Here is a 23998-nt window from a genome sequence, read left to right as displayed (position 1 = left end):
AGCATGGATTTGTCAAGAACAAATCACATCAAATCAACCTGATAGCTTTCTTTGACAGGGTAACAAGCTTTGTGAATGGGGGGGGGGGGGGGGGGGGAATGTGGTATATCCGGACTTCAGTAAAGCTTCTGATAACTGTCTCACATGACAGTCTCAAACAAACTAGGGAAACGCAACCTAGATGGAGCTACTATAAGGTGGGTGCAAAACTGGTTGGAAAACTGTTCCCAGAGAGTAATCAGTGCTTTACAGTTATGCTGGAAGGGCATAATGAGTGGGGTCCTGCAGGGATCAGTTCTGCATCTGGTTCTGTTCAATATCTTCATCAATGATTTAGATAATGGCATAGAGAGTACACTTATAACATTTGCAGGCGATAACAAGCTGAAAGGGGTTGCAAGTGCTTTGAAGGATAGGATTAAATGATCTGGACAAACTGGTCTGAAGTAAACAGGATGAAATTCAATAAGGACAAATGCAAAGTACTCCATTTAGGAAGGAACAATCAGTTGCACACATACAAAACAGGAAATGACTGCCTAGAAAGGAGTACTGTGGAAAGAGATCTAGGGTCATAGTGGACCACAAGTTAAATATGAGTCAACAGCGTAATGCTGTTGCAAAAAAAGCGAACATCATTCTAAGATGTATTAGCAGGAGTGTCGTAAACAAGACATGAGAAGTAATTCTTCCACTCTACTCCATGCTGATAAGGCCTCAACTGGAGTATTATGTCTAGTTCTGGGCGCCACATTTCAGGAAAGATGGACAAATTGGAGAACGTCCAGAGAAGAGTGACAAAAATGATTAAAGGTCTAGAAAACAATGACCTCTGAGGGAAGATTGAAAAAAAAAAAAGGGTTTGTTTAGCCTGGAAAGGAGAAGACCGAGAGGGGACATGATAACAGTTTTCTAGTATATAAAAGGTTTTTATAAAGAGGAGGGAGAAGAACTGTTCTTAACCTCAGAGGACAGGACAAGAAGCAATGGGCTTAAATTGCAGCAAGGGAGTTTAGGCTGGACATGCTCCTTCTCCCTCATTTAACGTACAGCAGAACTTCAGCGTTACTAACACTCAGGAATGGAGGCTGTTCATAACTCTGAACAAAACATTAAGATTATTCTTTCAAAAATTTACAACTGAACATTGACGATACAGCTTTGAAACTTTACAGAAGAAAAATGCTGCTTTTAAACATTTTAATTTAAATGAAACAAGCACAGAAACTGTTTCCTTACCTTGTCTATTTTTAAACCCCCCCCCCCCCGCCTTTTTTGTAGTTTACATTTAACACAGGACTGCAGTATTTGCTCTCTGTTGTTTGTCTCTGTTGCCTGATTGCATACTTCCGGTTCTAAATGAAGTGTGTGATTGATCTGTCAGTTTGTAACTCTCGTGTTCAGAGCTCTGAGGTTCTACTGTATCAGTTTAAAAACTAATGAGTCTCAAATTGGCAGCTTTAAAATTTCTTTAGACATCACCCATCCTATTAAAGCCTTTTTCCTGCTGCTGTCCACTAGACAGACTGGAAATAAGTTTCCCCAATACAGAGAAGTATGGTGATAAAGTAGCAGAGCACTATCACATTCATCAGCTCTTCTCAGGACAAGCTATTTTTATTCTGCCTCAACTGAATTACGCTTGCCTGCTATTGACAGTAACTTAAAACCATCCAAGTCCTCTTGAATCTGGCTATGGTCTCACCATTTGTTCCACCCCCAATATCAGTTATAAGCTTACAGATTCCATTCCCACATCCCAGCCAAATGGTTGCATGATACGACAGCCTCCCTTGCAATTAGATTTTTAGCTATATTTCCAAACCCTCCTACACCCAGTTAAGATACATTTGTGCTATTCTGGCCATGTCCAAGTTACATTCGGAAAGCGAACAGGTTTACTTACCATGTCATGAATTAAGAGGACTTGCAAACAAAGATAACAATCCTGGAATCAGAGTCTTGGAATTTAAGGGGAATAGGTTTTTTATGGTTGCTGGCATACTATGCTCATTTGTCTAAGGCGAGTATCCAGCCTCTTGCGTGTGTGTCCATCAAGCCTCCAGTTAGACTATTGTAATACACTCTACGTGGGGCTAAAAGACAACATACAAGCTCCAGTTCGTACAATGCAGCAGTTTTTTCCACTTCAGAGGAGAGCTGCTAAGATTATCTTACAAGTGCTCCATGCTCCCCACCTCCCACAAGTTTTTGGATATAATTAAAAAACTTGATCCTATTCTTAAGGGCCTAAGTGGGCTCTGAATTTCAATGTCAGACCACCATGACATTCATTCCCTACTGGGACAGCTGCACCCACTGCAAATGCTGTAGCAATAAGGGTACAAGGGTGAAAGTTTCAGGAGCTAGCTAGAGACAGCTTTTTCCTGAAGGCCCTCAACTTCATGGAGCTCTAGTTGAGAGCCTTAGCTAAATGTTGTAACAGAATGATGCAAAAAAACCTCATGAATTCATGTTACCGATAACTCAAGCCAAAGGAAAAGTGAACAAAATCTTGGATTATTACTGAAATTCTGTTATAGGTGGGGCAGATAGTAATGCCTATAGTAAAGGTTGCCCAGCACTTTCAGTATCAGAAATGGAAAATAGGGTCTTAACTCTGTTAAACCAGCCATTCAGGGTGAAGTTCTTCATGACAGGTATCTGCCTCAAAAGCTGAATTTATTTTCAGTGAGATCTCCAGCTAACAGTTCAGCTATTTATGAGAATGAGATTAGGGGAAAGTTTTGCCTGTGCTTAAAAACATTACAACTACCTCACTGAGAAGTGCCAGTGCCGCCGTACTGAAATCTGGCAAGGGATCACAGTAATGTCAGTCAAATTTGGGAAGATTTTTACAGGAATGGTGAAAAACCTCAGCTTACACATACTCAGTAGAAACTTGTTAAGAGCATGGCAACTAAAAATTCTTCAAAGATTTATCTGTAGTGAGCATGCACGTTCCCTAGATCAGCATTTTTCAAAGTTCGGGTTGCGACTCCGTTATAAGGCACTGGGTTGCTCTGGTCAGCACCGCCGACTGGGACATTAAAAGTCCAGTTGGCGGGGCTGGCCAGTGCTTACCTGTTCCAACACCATGCTGAACGCTGGAAGTGGTTAGCAGCAGGGCTGGCTTCTAGGCGGGGGGGGGCCACGTGGCTCTGCATACTGCCCCCAACCTGAGCACCGCACTCCAGTTCCTGGCCAATGGGAGCTTGAGGGGCGGTAGGGCGGTGTCTGCGGGCGAGAGCCGCTTGTGCATCTCCGCCTAGGAGCTGGACCTGCTGCTGGCCCTTTCAGGTGCAGCGCGGGACCTGGACAGGTGGGAAGCCTGCCTCTGCACCCCAGTTGTGCTGCCAGAGGCAAGTCTGCACCCCATCCCTGTGCCCCCATGCCCTGCTCCAGCCCTGAGCCCCCCAAACCTCTTCCTGCACCCCAACCCCCCCCAAATGCAGAGCCCCTCATCCCTAGCCCCACCCCAGAGCCTGCACCCCAAGCCCAGAGCCCTGTCACCCTCCTGCACCCCAACCCCCTGCCCCAGCCCTGAGCCTCCCACACCCTGAACCCCTCATTCCCAGCCCCACCCCACAGACCTGAGACCCTCCCAAACCCCTCATCCCCAGCTCCGTTGGGTCACAGGCATCAACAATTTTCTTCAACTGAGTTCCCAGAATAGAAGTTTGAAAACCATTGCCCTAAATAACAGATTATGCTCCAGCCCAGGGATGCAGGAATGGGATACTCCCTGCAACTGCTCCTCCACACCACTAGGGGCACTGTGGTGCTGGGCACAAGAATGTGCAGTGGTTTCAATGCTTCCCATGCCTGCTAGTACACAGGGACCCACCTAATACAGAGGAGGACTGGGGCAGAAGGGACTACCTACCATTAGAGCCCACCCCCTTCCAGAATTTGCAATCAAACCCATCATTTCCCAGTTTAAACATTCCTTTTTCTGCTGTCAAGCAAAGAGCTGTAAAACCCACTGGCAAAGCAAGAGAGAGTGAGCGCACGCATGCACAGGCTCCATGCAGAGATAGCAGGAGAAAACGTATCAGTTACTTTAATTCGCTCACAGCGAAGAATGCTGTGCTGAAGAAATAAAGATCCCAACGCCAATGATTACTCATGTGAAGGAGAGGTCAATAAGGTTCTACACAGTTAAAGAAAATCAATTATCTTTTCAAGTTAAGTTTCATACTTAGGAAATTACACAAAAAACCTACAGTGAAAAACATTAAGGTTGCTAAATCAACTCAAAAAGCTAAGAAATGCCAGAGAATCAAAGTGGCCCATGCAACCTTAGTTCAGCCCCCTTGTGTATATGCATTATGCTAGAGTATTTATTAGATGAACACAAAGAATCCCCTCCTCCCATGACCCCTCCCTAATTCAATGCACAGGTATGTCCTCTGGGAATGAATCAGGGTTGCATAGTGAAGGAGACTGTTTGTAGGACTTCTGCTTCCTTTGTTGAGGAAACTGGAAGATGTGTAGTGAATTTGGCAGGATGTTGGAAAGACGAGAGGATGATCTCCTGGTTAAGACAGCTGAATGTTGCCTTAAGGAATTGGTTTCTATTCCTGCATCTGCCACAGAGGTCTTGTGATGCTGGGCAAGAGAAAGTTTTGATGTTTTACAGGTGGCCAATAATTGTGTGTTCCTCATTTTCCGGGTGCCCAATCTGAGAGACCTGAGGTTTGAATTGCAAAAGTGCTGAGTGAGCACTCAACTGCAACTGCCATTGGCATCACTGGAAGCTATGAACATATCTATATATAAAAATTCCAGGATTGTCACTCTGAAGCCTAGAGTGACTGCCGAGTCAGCATGAAGCAATGCAGACAGCTACATTACAGGGGTTCTCAAACTGGGGGTCTGGTCCCCTGAGGGGGGTCATGAGGTTATTACATGGGGGTCATGAGCTGTCAGCCTCCATCCCAAGCCCTGCTTTGCCTCCAACATTTATAACCGTGTTAAATATATATATAAAAAAAGTTTTTAATTTATAAAGGGCGGGGGGGGGGGGGGGGGAGAGGTCGCACTCAGTGGCTTACTATGTGAAAGGGGTCACCAGTACAAAACTGAGAACCTCTGAGCTAAAAGCATGGCTGAAAGCTCTTTGTTTAGAATATCACCAGGTTCAAACACTAGGATTCATGGTCTGTTACCATCCAATTTTTAAATTCTCAGACATTTTGAATTTACAAATTATACCTGTGTGACAGCAGAGACTTTCAACTATTAGTAAAACCATAAAATGCCGAGTACTCTGAAAATTCAGATCCTAGGCTTCTCAAATGGGGCACCCAAAACTAGTGGGCATTAATAATTTTGGCTTTAATCTTTGTGCACCAGTTCCCCATGTGTAAAATGGGGATGTCTTCTCACTTCACATGGGTTGTGTGAAGATAACTCATTAAGATACTAAGACACAGAGCTTAGTATTCAGTGCAGGTTTTAAATGGTGTGAAGTAATGTGCAGAGCCACACTGAAAGAGGTTAAAGAGAAATATTGAATAGCTACCCATTCAGTGGGCATAGTCCATACTGTGCATTGCATTAGGCAACGATCCTGTGGGACAGTATGTGATCGTGTACTTAAAGACTGTAGCAGAATACGCACACGGGGACTGAATTAAGATTGAATGGGCAACCTTCACTGACATTTGCCTTAACAAAAAACCCATACATGAAAAGAATGTAATCTATATGTAATTTGGCAAGTGAAGTCATTGCACACAGCACATGCAAGAAAAGCCCCAGAAGTGGTTAAAGAATAAGTTGCATTAAATTTGTCCAAAATAAGAGGTCTTCATTTATCCTTCCCTTATATCCTATGGTGATAGGAACTGCTAATAAGAAAGGAGGTCCACCTATACAGTAGAACTTCAGAGTTATGAACACCAGAGTTACGAACTGACAGATCAAACACAAATCTCATCTGGAACCAGAAGTATGCAATCAGGCATCAGCAGAGACAAAAAAGCAAATGCAATACAGTACTGTGTGAAATGTAAACTACTAAAAAAATAAAGGGAAAGTTTAAAAAAAGATTTGACAAGATAAGGAAACTGTTTCCATGCTTGTTTCATTAAAATTAAGATGGCTAAAAGCAGCATTTTTCTTCTGCATAATACAGCTTTGAAACTTTACTAAGTCAATACATTTTTGAAAGAACCATAATGTTTGTTCAGAGTTACGAACCTCCATTCCCGAGATTTTCGTAACTGAGGTTCTACTGTAACTGAAGTCTACATATCGTTGCTGATGTAACACGCAACTTAAAGAACTTTCAGCCTGAGTCTACAGCTACCATTGTTACTAGACCAAATATTACAAAACAGCTTACAGAAAGTTTCTCCATTTCAGTTTATGAAAAATTAAAGAAAGCTATACAAACAGGGAAGAGAAATTAAGACAAGCCACTGCCCTGCAAGTTGGCAAGACATCTCCAAGGTGTAATACCCAAAAGTACCTTTGGGAACATGCCAGACCAGACCAGTAATGTCTAGCCCTGCAGCCTCATCAGAGCCAGATGACTCAGAATGTTACGTGAAAAGTCTTGTAGCGCAGTTAAGCCAGAACCTGACCCAGGCAAAGATTCTTCCTAACTCTTCCCCTCACCTCCATCAGTTAGTGGTTGGCTTATGCCACAGCGAATAAAGCTTTATACACTATTTTCTGCTAAGCTCTTAACCTCAGGGACACGCTATAGTATTTAGTTCTACAAATTAATTATGCTTTGTATACAAATTTTTTTTATTCATTTTAAGTTCGCTGCCTTTAAGAAAAAAACTAGAGTTTAAGCTGTTATCCTTTAAAGAGCACTGATTATTCAGTTTGAACCTTCTTTAAAAGAAGGATCAACCAACCTAATGGCTTTAACTGATTCTTAGAGCTGAACAAACAATCAGAGGGAACAGTTCTATCAAAAATCTGAAGATCGTGGAAGTGTCAATTTTGACAAAGGTTGAGAGAATAAAGACCAAACAAATTGCGTAATTACACAGTTAAGATATTAAATATTTTTGCATATGTTTTAAACTTAATTTTATTTTAAAGAGTCAATTGTTCCAAACAGATTTCCTTTCCTTGGTAAATTTTGACTTTGTTCCAATTTGGAACACGACAAACTTCAAAAATGTTGGAATTTCCATGGAACACCTTCTATTTTCTGATGAACTGTACTAATTGTGTACTAAGAACAAAGTTTCTCTAAGGTCCCTGAACATCTTCCAGGGAACTTAGTCAATTCCCCACTCTGCCTCTACATTGAGAGCTGGCATTCAGAGAGGACATGGCAGAGCTAATATTTCCACTGCCTCCTTTTTAGTAGGCATTTGGTGGTTTGTCCTTGTATGACCATTTGGGTAAGCTGTGTAAATTTATGAATTCCAGTTTGGGAGGATGAGCTCTTTATCAAACAACTCCATTTTGAATGTGGGGCTGAATGGTTTGTTGATTTTTACTTCCATGCTACGCTGAATTTCCAAGGGATATTGACAGGGCTAACAAGGGAGGGTCATTAAATCTTGATGATCTCTAGTCACATGGAGGCTCCCTGGGATAAAAAAAAAAACAAAAAACAAAACACACACCGAACAGCTACCACTCAGCAAATCCCAGTTTATTGTTTAGTTATGTTCTCCTGGAGTCCAGACTTAGATTATCTAGTTGGGGACTGCATCTCATGAGACTGATCAGGAGTCCTCTGAAAAAAGGGGACTGGAAGTTATCAAAGAAAGGATCTCTCTGGCAATTTTGGAAAGAGATGGAAAAGACACCAGAGAAATTCCATGTTGCAGAGAAGAAGCCATCTACAGGAGGGCAGAGGTGATAGAAGACTGACTCAAGTCCCAAAGAAAACAGAGTGGTGAGGAAATTGAGGAAGGGAAACGCATACACAAATCTGTTAACATAAGAACAGCCATACTGGGTCAGACCAAAGGTCCATCCAGCCCAGTATGCTGTCTGCCGACAGTGGCCAATGCCAGGTGCCCCAGAGGGAGTGAACCTAACAGGTAATGATCAAGTGATCTCTCTCCTGCCATCCATCTCCACCCTCTGACAATCAGAGGCTAGGGACACCATTCCTTACCCATCCTGGCTAATAGCCATTAATGGACTTAACTTCCATGAATTTATCCAGTTCTCTTTTGAACCCTGTTATAGTCCTAGCCTTCACAACCTCCTCAGGCAAGGAGTTCCACAGGTTGACTGTGCGCTGAGTGAAGAAGAACTTCCTTTTATTTGTTTTAAACCTGCTGCCCATTAATTTCATTTGGTGGCCCCTAGTTCCCATATTATGGGAACAAATAAATAACTTTTCCTTATTCACTTTCTTCACACCACTCATGATTTTATATACTTCTATCAGATCCCCCCCTTAGTCTCCTTTTTTCCAAGCTGAAAAGTCCTAGCCTCTTTAATCTCTTCTCATATGGGACCCGTTCCAAACCCCTATACCTTTTCTAATGCCAGTATATCTTTTTTGAGATGAGGGGACCACATCTGTATGCAGTATTCAAGATGTGGGCGTACCATGGATTTATATAAGGGCAATAAGATATTCTCCATCTTATTCTCTATCCCTTTTTTAATGATTCCTAACATCCTGTGTACTTTTTTGACTGCTGCTGCACACTGCGTGGACGTCTTCAGAGAACTATCCATGACGACTCCAAGATCTTTCTCCTGATTAGTTGTAGCTAAATTAGCCCCCCATCATATTGTATGTATATTTGGGGTTATTTTTTCCAATGTGCATTATTTTACATTTATCCACATTAAATTTCATTTGCCATTTTGCTGCCCAATCACTTAGTTTTGTTAGATCATTTTGAAGTTCTTCATAGTCTGCTTTAGTCTTAACTATCTTGAGCAGTTTAGTATCATCTGCAAACTTTGCCACCTCACCGTTTACCCCTTTCTCCAGATCATTTATGAGTAAGTTGAATAGGATTGGTCCTAGGATTGACCCTTGGGGAACACCACTAGTTACCCCTCTCCATTCTGAAAATTTACCATTTATTTTGACCCTTCGTTCCCTGTCTTTTAACCAGTTCTCAATCTATGAAAGGAGCTTCCCTCTTATCCCATGACAACTTAATTTACGTAAGAGCCTTTGGTGAAGGACCTTGTCAAAGGCTTTCTGGAAATCTAAGTACACTATGTCCACTAGATCCCCCTTGTCCACATGTTTGTTGACCCCCTCAAAGAACTCTACTAGATTAGTAAGACATGATCTCCTTTTACAGAAACCATGTTGACTTTTGCACAACAATTTTTCTTCTATGTGTCTGACAATTTTATTCTTTACTATTGTTTCAACTGATTTGCCCTGTACTGACATTAGACTTACCCATCTGTAATTGCTAGGATCACCTTTAGAGCCCTTCTTAAATACTGGCATTACATTAGCTATCTTCCAGTCATTGGGTACAGTAGCTGATTTAAAAAGGACAGGTTACAAACCATAGTTAATAGTTCTGCAATTTCACATTTGAGTTCTTTCAGAACTCTTGGGTGAATGCCATCTGGTCCTGGTGACTTGTTACTGTTAAGTTTCTCAATTAATTCCAAAACCTCCTCTAGTGACACTTAAATCTGAGGAATTGTCACAGATTGATTACCTACAAAAGACAGCTCAGGTTTGGGAATCTCCCTAACATCGTCAGCCGTGAAAACTGAAGCAAAGAATTCATTTAGTTTCTCTGCAATGACTATTGTCTTTAAGTGCTCCTTTTGTATCTCGATCGTACAGGGACCCCACTGGTTGTTTAGCAGGCTTCCTGCTTCTGATGTATTTAAAAAACATTGTTATTACCTTCTGAGTTTTTGGCTAGCTGTTCTTCAAACTCCTTTTTGGCTTTTCTTATTACATTTTTTCATTTAATTTGGCAGTGTTTATTCCCCTTTCTATTTACCTCACTAGGATTTGACTTCCACTTTTTAAAAGATGCCCTTTTATCTCTCACTGCTTCTTTTACATGGTTAAGCCACAGTGGCTTTTTTTAATTTGGAGTATACATTTAAGTTGACCCTCTATTATGGTGTCTTTGAAAAGTGTTCACGCAGCTTGCAGGGATTTCACTTTAGTCACTGTACCTTTTAATTTCTGTTTAACTAACCTTCTCATTTTTGCATAGTTCCCCTTTCTGAAATTAAATGCCACAGTGTTGGGCTGTTGAGATGTTCTTCCCACCACAGGAATGTTATTATATTATGGTCACTATTTCCAAGTGGTCCTGTTATAGGTACCTCTTGGACCAGATCCTGCGCTCCGCTCAGGACTAGATCGAGAGTTGTCTCTCCCCTTGTGGGTTCCTGTACAAGCTGCTCCAAAAAGCAGTCATTTAAAGTATTGAGAAATTTTGGTTCTGCATTTCATCCTGAGATGACATGTACCCAGGCAGTCAATATGGGGATAACTGAAATCCCCCATTACTGAGTTCTTTATTTTGATAGCATTTCATCATCACTATCACTGTTTAGTGATGTATATTTCTTGTACTTATCAATATAAGGAATAATTGCGTTCAAACTCTTTGCAAAGCCTGTGTATTATGTGCTTCACTTATGTGCCCCTGGAGAGATACTGTAAACTAAAGTGCTCAAAAGGTTGGATTTCTGAAGGGTGTGCTTGAGCTACTGTGGTATCTTGGGGGGTCAGAACAGACCTGGTCTCTAGACCTGCTGGACCTGGAAGACCCACTTCCATGAAGGATTAAACAATCTGTTTGAGGAAGCGTGCAAGGGAATATGGAGCCAGAGATGGTGGTTGGAGCCCACCGAGACCCAGGGAAGCTTAAGAAGTGTATAGGTTCCAATATCTTGGCACCCAAACAGCAGTCTGAGGAGTTTTACCAGAGCTGTCACACCCTGCCTTTTATTTTACACATATTAAACATAAACCAGCCATTTGCAATTGTCCTGTTATCTTATACTTTAAACTATTTTGTTTCCAGCTTCTTTAGTTTCCTTTTTTCTACTTTATATATGCTATTTATACTCTTTGCTCATTGCTCCTTTTAGAATCCTCCCTGTATAGAGAAAAATGTATTCGCTTTGGAGAAGACTGAGCTCTGTGTGGTAAAGTACACAAAGAAAACTAAATGGTGATCAAAGTTTCTGTGGGCAAAGGTCATAAGTAAGGAAACTGGGATTTTAATTTGACAGTCAGAAGACTGAAGATCTAGCTTATTTTCCCTGTTGATGCTGGATCTTCACTTCATAGCAGTGACAATTTAACTTTCAGCTTCATGAACTAATTGTGATCCCTGGTGAGCCAGCAAGTCATGTGGTACTAGCTCTTTGTTTCCAACAGCTTCTGCAAACGTACAGGTTCTTGAAGGCCACACTATATATTACAGAGTATCTGGAAGTGAGCTAGCCTAACTGCCCCCATTAGGAGCTTCAGTACACAAGAGAAGAGGTAGCAGGAGCTGCCTTCATGGACCACCACCACTAGCATTAGGCAAACATTTAGAGAGAAGGGAAGAATGAACCTGGAAACCCATGCAGTGGCATGGGAGAGAGAGGTTATGTCAAATTGAACATGAATAGCCCTTTAACATGTGATGTATTACTTGCCCAATACTTCACAAATTATGATCCTCTAATCTGAGAGAAAGCAAACTGTGCCCCACACAATGGCATAGATGGTCATAAAAACAGGACATACCAAGCTGAGATTTTTCAGGACATGTAGGGCAGTAGTTGAGAGTATTGCAAGACAATTTGTTTTCGAACAATGATCTTAGCAAACCCATGCCTCCATGGTTTTATCATCGAGTCCCACTAAAAGATAAGAGTTTGTCCCTATCTATGTTTTCCTCTGAATATAGGAAGTCTGCTTTAAGATGTTTTACTCATGTAAATTGACTTAAGTAGTCTGATTTTAACAGCTTGTTTTGTTAGATATGGCTATATTATTCTAGAATAGCCCCTATACACCATGAATTATTCCCTTCCAAGTAAAAAACCTACCAGAACAAGAGACTCTACAATGCACATGCATCTCCCCATGGAGAAAAGATAAAAGAACCAAAACCACATGCCAGATGCATAGTCACATTGCTAAGCATACTACTGGAAAGTGCTTATACTACAGTCATGAGTGTGGTATGAAAATTCATCACTATAGGCACTTTCCTGCCCCATGTTCTTAAACTCCTAAACATAAGCTCATTGTTCAAATGGATTTGAACAAAAGGTAGAGACGAGCAAGACTGGGTAATGAGATAAGAGTTACCTCTGCTTACATCACCGGGATAAATCAAGGACTCATTGGTATAACTGGACCATAGGGACAGTGTTTAAGATTCTATATGAAAAGTATATGCAGCACTCATGGAATTAGATATTGAGCTAGAATTGTTGACCACATGAGTAATCAGTAATAGGCAGGCAACAGTTTTTCACATTAATAAATCCAAAATAATTTAACAAAAGAAGGATTACCTCCAATGCTCATTTAGTTACCTTTTGAAATAGTTAGTGCTGGGGACCACTGTGACCGTAGAATATCAAGACAAATGCTGCCATTACTGTTAATATTTGGATGATAGATTCTTGTTGTAAATGCAACCTGCAGAAGAGGGGAAATTTCAATTTAGGCTCATTGATGTAGGCTATACAACACACCATCATGTAGATTTATACAAGCCACTCACCTTAGGTGGTTTGAAAGGGTAATCTGTTGGGAAGTGAATGGTCAGGAAAAATACTCCACCCTGATAGGGACTGTCATTCTGTTAAAATAAAGAATCATTATTAGAAGAGAATCAACTTCAAGAGAATCAACTTTACATGGAGTTGTGAAATTCATATACTTACCGGTCCCATTATTGTAGCTTGCCAATGGAACACTGAAAAGAGGAAAAAACACAAGTTACTTACTATAATTTCTAATCTGAAAAAGTCCAAGTATTTGCCATTATCACCAAAGCACTGGTCAGTAAACTGTATGCATATGTAAAACAACCTTTTGAAGAAGGGGTAGAGTGGGGGGTGGGCAAACTTTTTGGCCCGAGGGCCACATCTGGGAATAGAAATTTCATGGCCCACCATACATGTTCACAAAATTGGGGTTGGGGTGCAGCAGTGGGTGAGGGCACGGGCTCCAGGGCAGGGCCAGAAATGTGGAGCTCAGGGTGCAGGAGTTGGCTCATGCAGGGAAACAGAGTGCGAAGGGAGGGGGAGGGCTCCGGATGGGGGTGCGGATGAGGGATTTGGGTGCAAGAGGGTAATCCAGGCTGGGACTGAGGGGTTCAGAGAGCAGGAGGGGGAATCAGGGCTGGGACAGGGAGTTGGGGCACACGGAGAGGCTCAGGGATGCAGGCTCCGGGAAGCACTTACCTTAAGCAGCTCCTGGAAGCAGTGGCTATGTCTCCACTCCGGCTCCTACGGGGAGCTGTGGCCAGGCAGCTCTGCACACTTCCCCATCCGCAGGTGCCACCCCTGCAGCTCCCATTGGCCTCAGTTCCCAGCCAATGGGAGCTGCAGGGGCGGTGCTTGGGGCAGGGACAGTGTGCAGAGCAGAGCCCCCTGGCTGCCCCTACATGTAGGAGCGGGAGCAGGGTGATGCCGCTGCTTCCAGAATTGGCCCCAGACCCTGCTTCCCAGCTGGAGCAGGGCAAGTGCCAGACCCAGCTCCCCAGCGGGAGCTTGAGGGCCGACTTAAAACAGCCTGTGGGCCAGATCCGGCCCACGGGCTGTAGTTTGCTCACCCCTAGGGTAGTGTTGTAAGCCAGGAAACTCCTACATGAAGGCCCAAGACTCCACACTTACATGAGCTGAAATACTTAGTACCACACCAGCAATGCAATCCCTAGAAGTCTAAATCAAACCATTCACATACCATCTATCCATACTCCCATCCTATGGGACACCATACATTCTGCTGCAGTACAAATCTACACTGCCACACATCCAATTGTACAAGATCAAGGTCAAATATTCAACTACATAGGGACAGTTGACAAGATTTTTTTAAACTAGTTTTTAAAAAACTTCTTGTAAGCTACAAGAGTGAATAATCTTTAAAAAAAATCTAAAGAAAAAAGTTTGAGCAAGAAAAAAGCCTGACCGACTATACAGGCAAAGAGTGAAACTGACTATACAAGTTTTCAACAGCACAAAGTTAGTACTTTTTGCTAGCTTCTTTCAGTTCTAATGATACTGAGGTATTAATTCTAGTACCATGGTATCAGTACAAGTAACAACTTAGAATACAAGATTCAGACAGACATAATAAGGCCCTAACAGTGAAACTAGACCAATTTTGGATGTGTAGGGAGGTGTGTGGGAAGACAGTATCTAGACAGAAGCCATGGGGCTCCAGGCAGGCATAAGGGTCTGCCTGCATGGGTCTATTTGCAAGCTCTAGGTCTAAGTTTAGTGTTAAGACAATGGCAACAAACATGAAGAGTATGAGTATACGAAAGACTGATATTTTAGAGGGATTGTAAGTTGGCTGTAGATCAAAGAATGTATATGGTTAGTTCAGGTTATGCACTTGACTAATTGGTTGTACATTATGTAGAGTGTTTAGAGTTACCCAGGATAAAAGACTGCTAAAAAGTCAGCAAGTCTCAACATTTGGGCTCAAAATACATTTGTAAACCTTGATGGCTTGTCACAACCCAAAGATTTCTCCCTTGCCGAGGCTTCCCCAGACCAGATGTCCCCCTCCCCTGCAGGGGTCCATCAGGGTGCTCAGAGCTAAGATTCCAGATGCTCTGGCCAGATGTGAACAGCTGAGGACCTCATACAGTGGCAACTGGGAGTGGCAAGCTGAGATACCCCAAAAATAGCCTCTCCCCCATAGCCCAGGGAAGCAAATGGCATTATGGGGCAGGTGAGATTTGGGGACCTGGAGGTGAAGTGGGGAGATTGGGGTATAGTGTGGAAGGAGTTGTGGGTTTGGAGAAGGAATGGGGGCAAAGAGGTGGCGAGCCAATAACTCCTCTCCAAAAAATACAGCCCCCACATAAGGCCCATGGGGGCAGAGGGTAAAGGGGTGGTATGACAGAAGGAATCATCCAACTATGAGGGAGAACCGCCTCAGGGGCTTGAGATGGGGGCAGGCAGAAAGTATGGAAGACTGCCAGGGTTGCAGGGCAGTGGTTACATCGGGGCCAGTATTTCCTAGCCGCCCCCTCCTTGCTCTTGTCCCATGGGTCTGGGTGGGCTCAGCTTCCCGCTTCAGGTATCACAACCTTTGAGGTCACAGCACCACTCAGGTTTGACCCAGATCCCCTGACAGGAGCTGGCCAGGCCTGGATTGATGAGAGTGGCATTGTGACCTGGCAAAGGGGGTCAGAGCACCACTCACACAAATTTGGCCTGATTGTCATAATGATGCGGAGCCAGAGAGAGAGCTTGGCCAAACCCAAGCAGTGCTGCAACTATGTGCAACAGGTTGCAATGCTCAGAGTAGGGAGCCCAGCTGGTGACTCACAGGTTGAGAAATCCTGCTATAAGGAATATAAGACCGCATGCTGTAGGACATAGGCAAAAACTTTATGGGGTTAGAAAGACGTTTCTCCCACACAGGAGATTTAATAAAATATTCTCTTTGGCATTTCTCGCTTCCTCTGCGAGATGTTAGAGTTCAAGAGAGGACACTGGACTAGACCACCATTAGTCTGATATCCTACCTTCCTATGAATGTGTATGTTTGTGTGGAAAGGAATATGTCCAGGAGTCTGTCCTGCCCCCATCGCTCCTCAGCTGGGGGGGGGGGGGGGGGGAGGAGGGAAGGGGGTCACTGTATGGGGAGCTGCTCCCCCATCCACCCAACCCCCAGTGCATCTGGACCCACCTCATACCCAGATTGCCCTGCCAAGCCTCACACCTTGCACCCAGAACCACCACTGACCCCGAACCCACACTGCAACAAGCCTCACCCTCTGCATCTGGAGCCCCCCTGCACCCAGACCCTCCCACCCCTGCCAAGCCCTACCTCCCTGCATCTGGACCTCACCTTGCAGCCAGACTGCCCCCTGCACTCAAGCCCCCACCCCAACAAGTCCCATCCCACAGGCACCTGGATGACCCTCACTAGCTCCCCACACACAGACTCCCACCCCACTGAACCCTACAAGCCAGTACCAAGACCTGCACCTCATCAAGCCAGTGCCTGGACCCCCCCTCCCTCAGCTGAGCCCTCCAAAACCAGACACCACCCCCCACTGAGCCCCAGCCACCTTCACCTGGACCTTCCTGCAGAGCCCTATTGTGTCTGCACTCAGACCCCCACCCCCAACGAGCCCATTCATCCAGATCTCCCCACGCACTTGGAACCCCACCACCACCAGGCCACCCACAGCCATACTGCCCCACACAGAACCCTGTCACCCGGATCTCCCTTCACTAAGCCCATCCATACTTTGACCCTGCTCGGCTGAGCCTGCCTGTCTGCGTCTAGCATGCTTGGCACAGAGGGGCAGGGCCCCGGGGTGTTTCTGGGACAGTCCTGGTCCTTGTACTGTGTCAGGGTCAGGCACAACTTTACCGCTGAGCCCATGTTCCGGGAGGGGGAAGAGGGAGCACAGGGTGATCTACCAGTGGCCTGTGCTCCCCACTGCCATGCTGGAGCCTCCACATTTACTTACTGACAAATAAAATTTGCTAAATTTTAAAATATGGTGTGCAGAATTTAAAATTTTTTGGCACAGAATACCCTCAGGAGTACATAGAGCAGTATAAACAAGTCATTGCCTGTATGAAATTTTAGTTTGTACTGACTTCACTAGTGCTTTTTATGTAGCCTGTTGCAAAAGTAGGCAAATATCTAGATGAGTTGATGTACCCCCTGAAAGACCTCTGCGTCCCACCAAGGGTACACATACCCCTGGTTGAGAACCACTGCTCTAAAAGAAGTCAGACTCCTAGATGTTAACACCCTGTTTTAATATGTATGGTGGATCCTCAATTTTTCTTCCCTACTTTAAAAAAACAAAACAAAAAAAACCCAACCAAACAAAAAAGAACCACAAGTATGACCCAGATCTCCCCTTAATACAACCATAGCTTGATAGGGAGATTGAGGATGGAGGTTCTTTCGGTGTCTAAGTTGTTTGACCACAGTAAGAATGTGCCCTCACATTCTTCCTCAGAGAGGATGATATGGAGCCCTCTTCAAGGCTAAAGTAGAGGTAACTGGGGATGTGCAATTTGTATCAAACTACAACAATGCATTTCTGTTATTAATGCTTTAAGGGTTTTTTTAAGCTAAGATTCTTGTCATGTATCTTTTGTGCAAAGGTTATATTATTTTATGCAAGGGTTATATTTAGTGTGATAACCTTATTTCAAAGCTGCTCCTGTATACACTGTAGTCCTGATTGCATCCTCTATATAAAGGCAGATAACATCTCTTGTGATGCGTTAAGTCTGGGTATCTTGCTGATTTAGATAGGAACTCTGATAGCTACTCCAGCATTTTATCTGCTGTTGTAGCAGTAAGTCATGTCTTCCACTGTTCATACAAGAGAATTTAAGAGTGACTGGAAGATCTCCACTACCAGGAGAAAAATATTAAGGTGTTGGAGTAGTATCTGGAAGCGTACATGGAGTAACATCTAGCATTATTTAGGATTGTCCACTCAGATAAGACTTTCTCCAGCTTCAGGAAATACTTGTACTCTTGTGAGTTAGGAATTCCCATTTTAGAGATAAGAAAGTGGAGGCCAGTGCCAGTATTGCCTATGAATGTGCATGCTAGATGCCCTATTACTCAGGCAGTACTTACTGTCATCTCCAACAGGCCCTGCTGAACACTGTGCTGGGGGATCACGTGCCAGGTCATTCAACTCCTAAAAGAAAGAATGGATGGACAGTTGATGTTTCACTTAATCCAGAAATCAAAACACATTTTGCCTCTCTAACAAAAGACTGACAGTGGTACTTCAGCAGCACTTTTCCCTCAATGGTGTATTCCTAAACCTCAAATGAAACTTTGTTTATCTGGTGAGGATAATTTCTTACTATGTGAAGTTGGTTTTGAAGTTTAACCAAAACCTACACTCATGACATCAATCTTTTGTCCCCTGTAAGCAGTGCTGAACTAGCTTCCCTTTCAGCCAACATACTCAGAAGACCATGTTCCATCTTAGCCTTAAATTCCTTGCATTTGCATCTTCAGTTACTTCCTTTAGACTGTTCTCTACCATTTTAATAAATTAGGGATAGGATCTCAGATAATATAGAAACTAATCAGGTCTGAAAAGTCGATTATCCTGCTCCAAGTTATTTCCATTTAGCTATTTGTGCTTTGATAAGGCATTCTTAAAATGTTCACAAAGTTAAAATAGGTGACATTAAATCCCACTTTTTAAGCCTGGGCCATGTAACAAAAAGGACATTAGGAACATAGCCTTAATCCATACCAGACCTCCCAAAAATCAGACCTTTACCCAAAAGGTAAAAATGGCCTACGAATAGGGAAATGAAAGTTACCTGCATGCTTCTGCTGTAGTGACCAGCAGCTATTAGTTCAGTGTATGAAGTAGCAGTACCTTCCCTGCACGATCTACAGCATTAAGGACACAGATACCTTTTTGCTGGCCCATCCTCCTCCACTCCCACAGACTAGGGAAAGAATGTTATCTTCAGAATTTGAACTTGTTATGCATGAAGTTGCTGACAAGCATGTTGCACTCAAACTTAAAGAAAAGAGTGTGTACTAAATGCCCAACCAATGGTCAAGTTAGACTGAAGAATCTCATTTTGGAAGTCTCAGGCTCCTGTGGGCACTGGAGTCAGTGTTTCATGGTTCAGAACATCTCTGAAGGAATTTCAATACAGTTTTAAGTAGCCACAGAATTTTGAACTTCAGTCCAGAACACAAATAAAAAAAATCCTAAAAGTTGCATGCTTTATGAAGATTTCCAAAAATGACTATTATAGATTTACATTTTATGTAAGTAATAGATCATCATGGATAATCCAAATGTTAACAAGTTGGTCCCACTAGATTTTCCTAGACATCTTATTGTGTTTGAGACACTTTCTCTTACAGTTCAGGGTATTGGGGATTTAAGGAGGAAGCAGTGCCGCCCAGTAGATAGAGCTACTAACTGAAACTCAGATGTGGGTTCTATTTCTGACTCTGCCACAGACATGCTAGGTGACCTTGGGTCTCTGACTCAGCTTCCCCACCAGTGAAATGGGGATAGATACTGACTTCCTTTGTCAAGCACTCAGATCTACCGAAGAAAGGTGCTATGAGCTAGGTGTTAGGTAGATTGGAGAGGTTTAGTGCCAAAAGGGGTTCTTGTTATGAGTTTCCCTGCATTTATTGAACTCCTTAATTTCAAGGTGTTATAAATTAACTGTTTTGATTAAGCATTAAGGTGGTTTTGAGAATTTTAGGTTAGGGTATTGTGCTTTTAGTTAACTTTTGGCAGCATTGGTTCATTGCCTAGAATGCTACATAAACATCATGAAATTATTTTCTATTTGGAACATCTACCACACTTCTTTCTAGACAGACTATGCTTAACCAAGTACCAAGATCCAGCACACTCTACCCTACCCCATAAACAGAGGGTTCAGAGTGTGTGTGTGTGTGTGTGTGTGTGTGTGTGTGTGTGTGTGTGTGTGTGTGTGTGTGTGTGTGTGTGTGTGTGTGTATATATAAAGAGAGGTTAGTCTTCCCCTTGGAACTTCTGCTCCTTCTCATACCCAAGTCTGGAAAATTCAGAGCTCCCAAGCCCCTACTGCCGAGAGAAGTGCAGCATCTGACTATTGCTTTCTGACTGACAACGAATTTGGGGAGAGGGACAGAGCTTCCTTTCCTCCTCACATCCAGGTTTTTGTGCCTCCTCAGAAATTCAGTTATACGTCTGCTGCTTACAGTTTTCCATGAAATTTACAGAATATAAATCATCTTTTGCTGAAGTATTGTTCAGGTTGTAACACCCAAGAACAAGTGGGAAAGAAGCATCACCCAGGAAGCATTCATATGGAAACTCAGCTTTAAGAACCTTCTACTATTTGCAAGTTTCTGGCAAATCTAGAAGTACACCTCTACCCCGATATAACGCGGTCCTCGGGAGACAAAAAAATCTCACCGAGTTATAGGTGAGACCGTGTTATATCCAACTTGCTTTGGTCCCCCTGTTCCTTGTTCCCTGACCGCCCCCTCCAGAGACCCCCAACCCTAATCACCCCCAGGACTCCACCCCCTACCCAACCCCCCGCGCCCTGCCCCCTGACTGCTCCGACCCCTATCTACACCTCCCCCCCGGCCCCGACAGGCACTCACCAGCAGTGCTCCACTCCGCCACCTCCCAGCCGCAGCACTGCGTTTCCCGCCACCGGTGAGTGCAGGGAGGTTGGGGAAAGGAAGACCTCCGCACTCACCGGTGGCAGGAAGCGGAGCTCCGCTTTCCTTGCCCCAGCCATGTCACTTGGGGGGGGGGGGGGGTCGGTGTGCGTGAGTGTGAGCGAGAGAAAGAGAACTGCGTTGGGGATAGGTCCCACACTCACCTGCAGCGGGAAGCGGAGCACAGCAGCTGGGAGCTGGCGGAGTGGAGTGGGCTGGGGCCGGGCTGCTCCACTTCTGATGAGTGCCGGGGGGAGAAATCCCTTCCCCCAAACCCCCTCCCCTGAGCGACATAGCCAGGGCAAGGGAAGCGAAGCGGACTGCTCCCAGCCCCCCGCTAATCCCCTGGGCCACTCTGGGACTGCGGGGCCCCCAAAAGTGCCCCCCCAGGCCCTGGGGGGGTGGGGAGGGGAAGAGAGCCCCTGACTGCCCCCAAGACCATCTGCCCCTTAGCCAACCCCTTGGCCCCGGCCCAGCATCCTTAACATGCTCCTCAGAGCAGCATGCTGGAGCTTTACCGCGTTGTATGCGAACCCGTGTTATATCAGGTTGCGTTGTATCGGGATAGAGGTGTATTGTGGGTTTTTAATCTAATCAATACTTTGACACTGGATTACATTTTTAGCTACAACTGAACTGAAACCAGTCATCTAATAAATCAAGAAATATTTGCATTAAACAGTTCCATCAAAGATTTACTTACAGTAACCTATTTACGCACATTTCCTCTATAAATGTCATTAGAATAGGTCTCTAAAATAAATCTTTTATAACTTAACTTCTACCTCCCATAGCACAGCCTGCCAGGGTTTATACACAAGCCTTAAAAAGAGGCCTTGAATCAAAACTGGCTCCACTAAAACTTTCATTCTGGTTCTTAGTAGGATTAACCCACATTTGAATATCTATAGTTAGATCACTGACAGTATTTGAGGCTTATGTGGAAACAGTGATATTGAAGAGCAAGAATCAAGATAGGTAGCTGTAATGGGAGGAAAGCTTGCAATGTAGATGCCACCAGTGGATATATAGCTAATACCTTTTCAAAAGTACATTTTAAAATCCCCATCTATCCCCTACCTCCCATCTTTGGAGAGGCAGTTTAACAAAGCCCACATCTAATTAAGGGTCAAACACACTACTTAACAAAAGGAGGTGAAGCTTTATTTAGATTTAATTGCTGTTTCATTTCTGTATCGTGACTTTGCAACACAAGGATATCGTCTTGAGCTAGACACAAGGGGCAAAAAAAAGGCTTTTAGATCAGATCCTGTTCTCAAGTATTCCACAGTTTAAGTGCTTCCAAAATTGGATTAAGTCTCTCCTAGGCTGTATGTACATACCTACACAGGGATGCCCATGGCTCCACTTGTGCTTGGGGCAGTGGTAGTTTGCTTAAGTGATCTCTACCATCTGCTGGGGTGCCTACAACCATTCCTCAGGCCAGGCTGAGGGGTTTCCAAGATGTGCTGCTCATCAAGTGAGCTTGTGTCCATTCAGGAAGAGCAATGCTTCAGCCCCACTCCATGCCAGCAAAAGGACTTATGCACCTCATGCTGTCTGAAAACAACTCTGGAGTCACATGGGGCTGAGGTCCCATCCCTGCCCCTCCATCTCCTTGACTGGACAGAAGAGGGAGCTGCAGGGACTCTGGCCAGCCTGAAGACAAGCAGTAGAAAACCCACTGCCTGTTGTCAGTGGAGAGATTAAAGAGGTTAGGACTTTTCAGCTTGGAAAAAAGAGGAGACTAAGGGGGGATACGATAGAGGTATATAAAATCATGAGTGGTGTGAAGAAAGTGAATAAGGAAAAGTTATTTACTTGTTCCCATAATATGGGAACTAGGGGCCACCAAATGAAATTAATGGGTAGCAGGTTTAAAACAAATAGAAGGAAGTTCTTCTTCACACAGCACACAGTCAATCTGTGGAACTCCTTGCTTGAGGAAGTTGTGAAGGCTAGGATGGGTAAGGAATGGGGTCCCTAGCCTCTGATTGTCAGAGGGTGGATGGAGATGGCTGGCAGGAGAGAGGTCACTTGATCATTACCCGTTAGGTTCACTCCCTCTGGGGCACCTGGCATTAGCCACTGTCAGTAGACAGGATACTGGGCTGGATGGACCTTTGGTCTGATCCAGTATGGCCATTCTTATGTCCTGTACAAGAAAGGCCCCTTTATGCACCACTACAGCAGAACCACCAATGCTTAAATGGTATAGTGTTGGCAGCCCACAATAAAGGCCTATAAGTATTAGTGGCTGCATGCCCCTGCCACCCTAACAGCAGCGTCACATAACTCTGCCCCAGCCACTGTAACTACAGCCCTCAAAGTCTCAAGTGTTTAGCTGACTACCTGAGCCACCCAGGCCTCCTGCACTGCAGACTGCTCTGATGCAAGCACTGGGCTCTGTCCACACCATTCAGGCTGTATGTGATGATACCCCATGACCCCAGTCCCAGCGAGGACCCTAGGGGTTAATACAATCCTGACTATCTCACTTTGAAATAGATATTAACCCAAAACAAAGACTAAAGACTGAGATACCTTTAAAGTGACAGGGGGTCTATATCATGATGGTGTCATTATTTGAACGAGGTAGCTAAACCAATCTAGGACTGATCACACTCAAAATTAAGCCCCACAACTATATCTTTTACCCCAGACTAGACCTCCCTCTTACCACTCTTCAACCCACCCACTCCATCTTAGCTATGCACCTGTATAGCTGGACCACTACTACACCTCCCTCACAAACTACAACGCCTTATTTGAGTTTTTACATACAGGCCATAAACTACTGGGGCAGTCTGATGCATAAATTCACTGAAACTGGTAAATGTAAGTAACCCAAGTCCTTTATTTCAGACCTTGCTTCAGCAAAAACTAACATCACAGTTCTTGAAGCTTTAGAATGATAAATATGAGGAATTAACGTCCACAAGACATTCTCTTTAGAGTTCTGGTCATATTAACATCAGTAGGCAAATGACTGACTTTGAACCCTGAAGAGACTAAGATTACAAGATCTGCTGGGAAAGCAGAGGCACTAGTAATCTTTATGTGCCACTGTGTTTGTACCAGCATGTTGGCAGTTTGATTTCCACTAATCATTTTCCCCACAATTCAGAGCAGCTGCATTTGCCCATGCAGTTACAACTGCACATGAAACCAGTGTTGGTGGGTGCTCATATTTTTGGCACACACTTAAGAAATGGGCCTGCCCCAAGTGGTTGTCTGCCTTTTGAAAACATGGTGCACAATACTTAAAAGCACTTCCAGCAAAGTTCCAGAATTTAGAATCTGTGCATCATTTCTAGATGTCTTTGACTTTTCAGCTCTGAGAATCTGTTTGGGCTTCCATGACCTAAAATGAATGATTCAAGACTATAAATAAAGCGTGATCTTAACTCTTGAGATGCACAAAGTACTCAGTTATGGGTCAACTGGCACAAAAATTGTCACCACGTATGCCAGAGACTTACATGTGATATAAGACCCACTAAAGCCTCCAGCAGTTTCTAAGCACCTTGATCCAAGATGAATGAATAATGAAATCTGCCATCTTGCTGACACTAATTCTAAAACTAATTCCTGACAAATGGTTCTTGAGGGTTACTAGCTCTAGCAGAGAGGTAGCCGTGTTAGTCTGTATCCACAAAA

The 23998-nt window shown here is 43.8% G+C and overlaps 1 protein-coding gene across 2 annotated transcripts in view; it reads right to left on the bottom strand.

Annotated features, from left to right (window-relative positions):
- The window catches only part of UBE2D2 (ubiquitin conjugating enzyme E2 D2), a 48198-nt gene that overhangs the window by 15643 nt on the left and 8557 nt on the right, over positions 1 to 23998 (bottom strand). The window contains exons 1-5 of one of the 2 annotated variants that reach the window (XM_074960728.1): positions 18469 to 18583; positions 17762 to 17825; positions 12841 to 12872; positions 12678 to 12755; positions 12487 to 12592 (exon numbers count right to left, since the gene is read on the bottom strand). In XM_074960728.1, coding sequence (XP_074816829.1) covers positions 12487 to 12592; positions 12678 to 12755; positions 12841 to 12872; positions 17762 to 17825; positions 18469 to 18474 — 286 coding nt within the window. In that variant the 5' untranslated portion in view covers positions 18475 to 18583. Of the gene's footprint in view, positions 1 to 12486; positions 12593 to 12677; positions 12756 to 12840; positions 12873 to 17761; positions 17826 to 18468; positions 18584 to 23998 lie in introns of those variants that run through there. The other variant, XM_074960727.1, reaches the window with a different exon arrangement.

The sequence above is a fragment of the Natator depressus genome, chromosome 8 (assembly GCF_965152275.1).
Source record: "Natator depressus isolate rNatDep1 chromosome 8, rNatDep2.hap1, whole genome shotgun sequence".
Classification (NCBI taxonomy): domain Eukaryota; kingdom Metazoa; phylum Chordata; order Testudines; family Cheloniidae; genus Natator; species Natator depressus.
The sequence above is the reverse complement of the archived record's forward strand: the minus strand, read 5'-3'. Positions and strand labels throughout refer to the sequence as shown.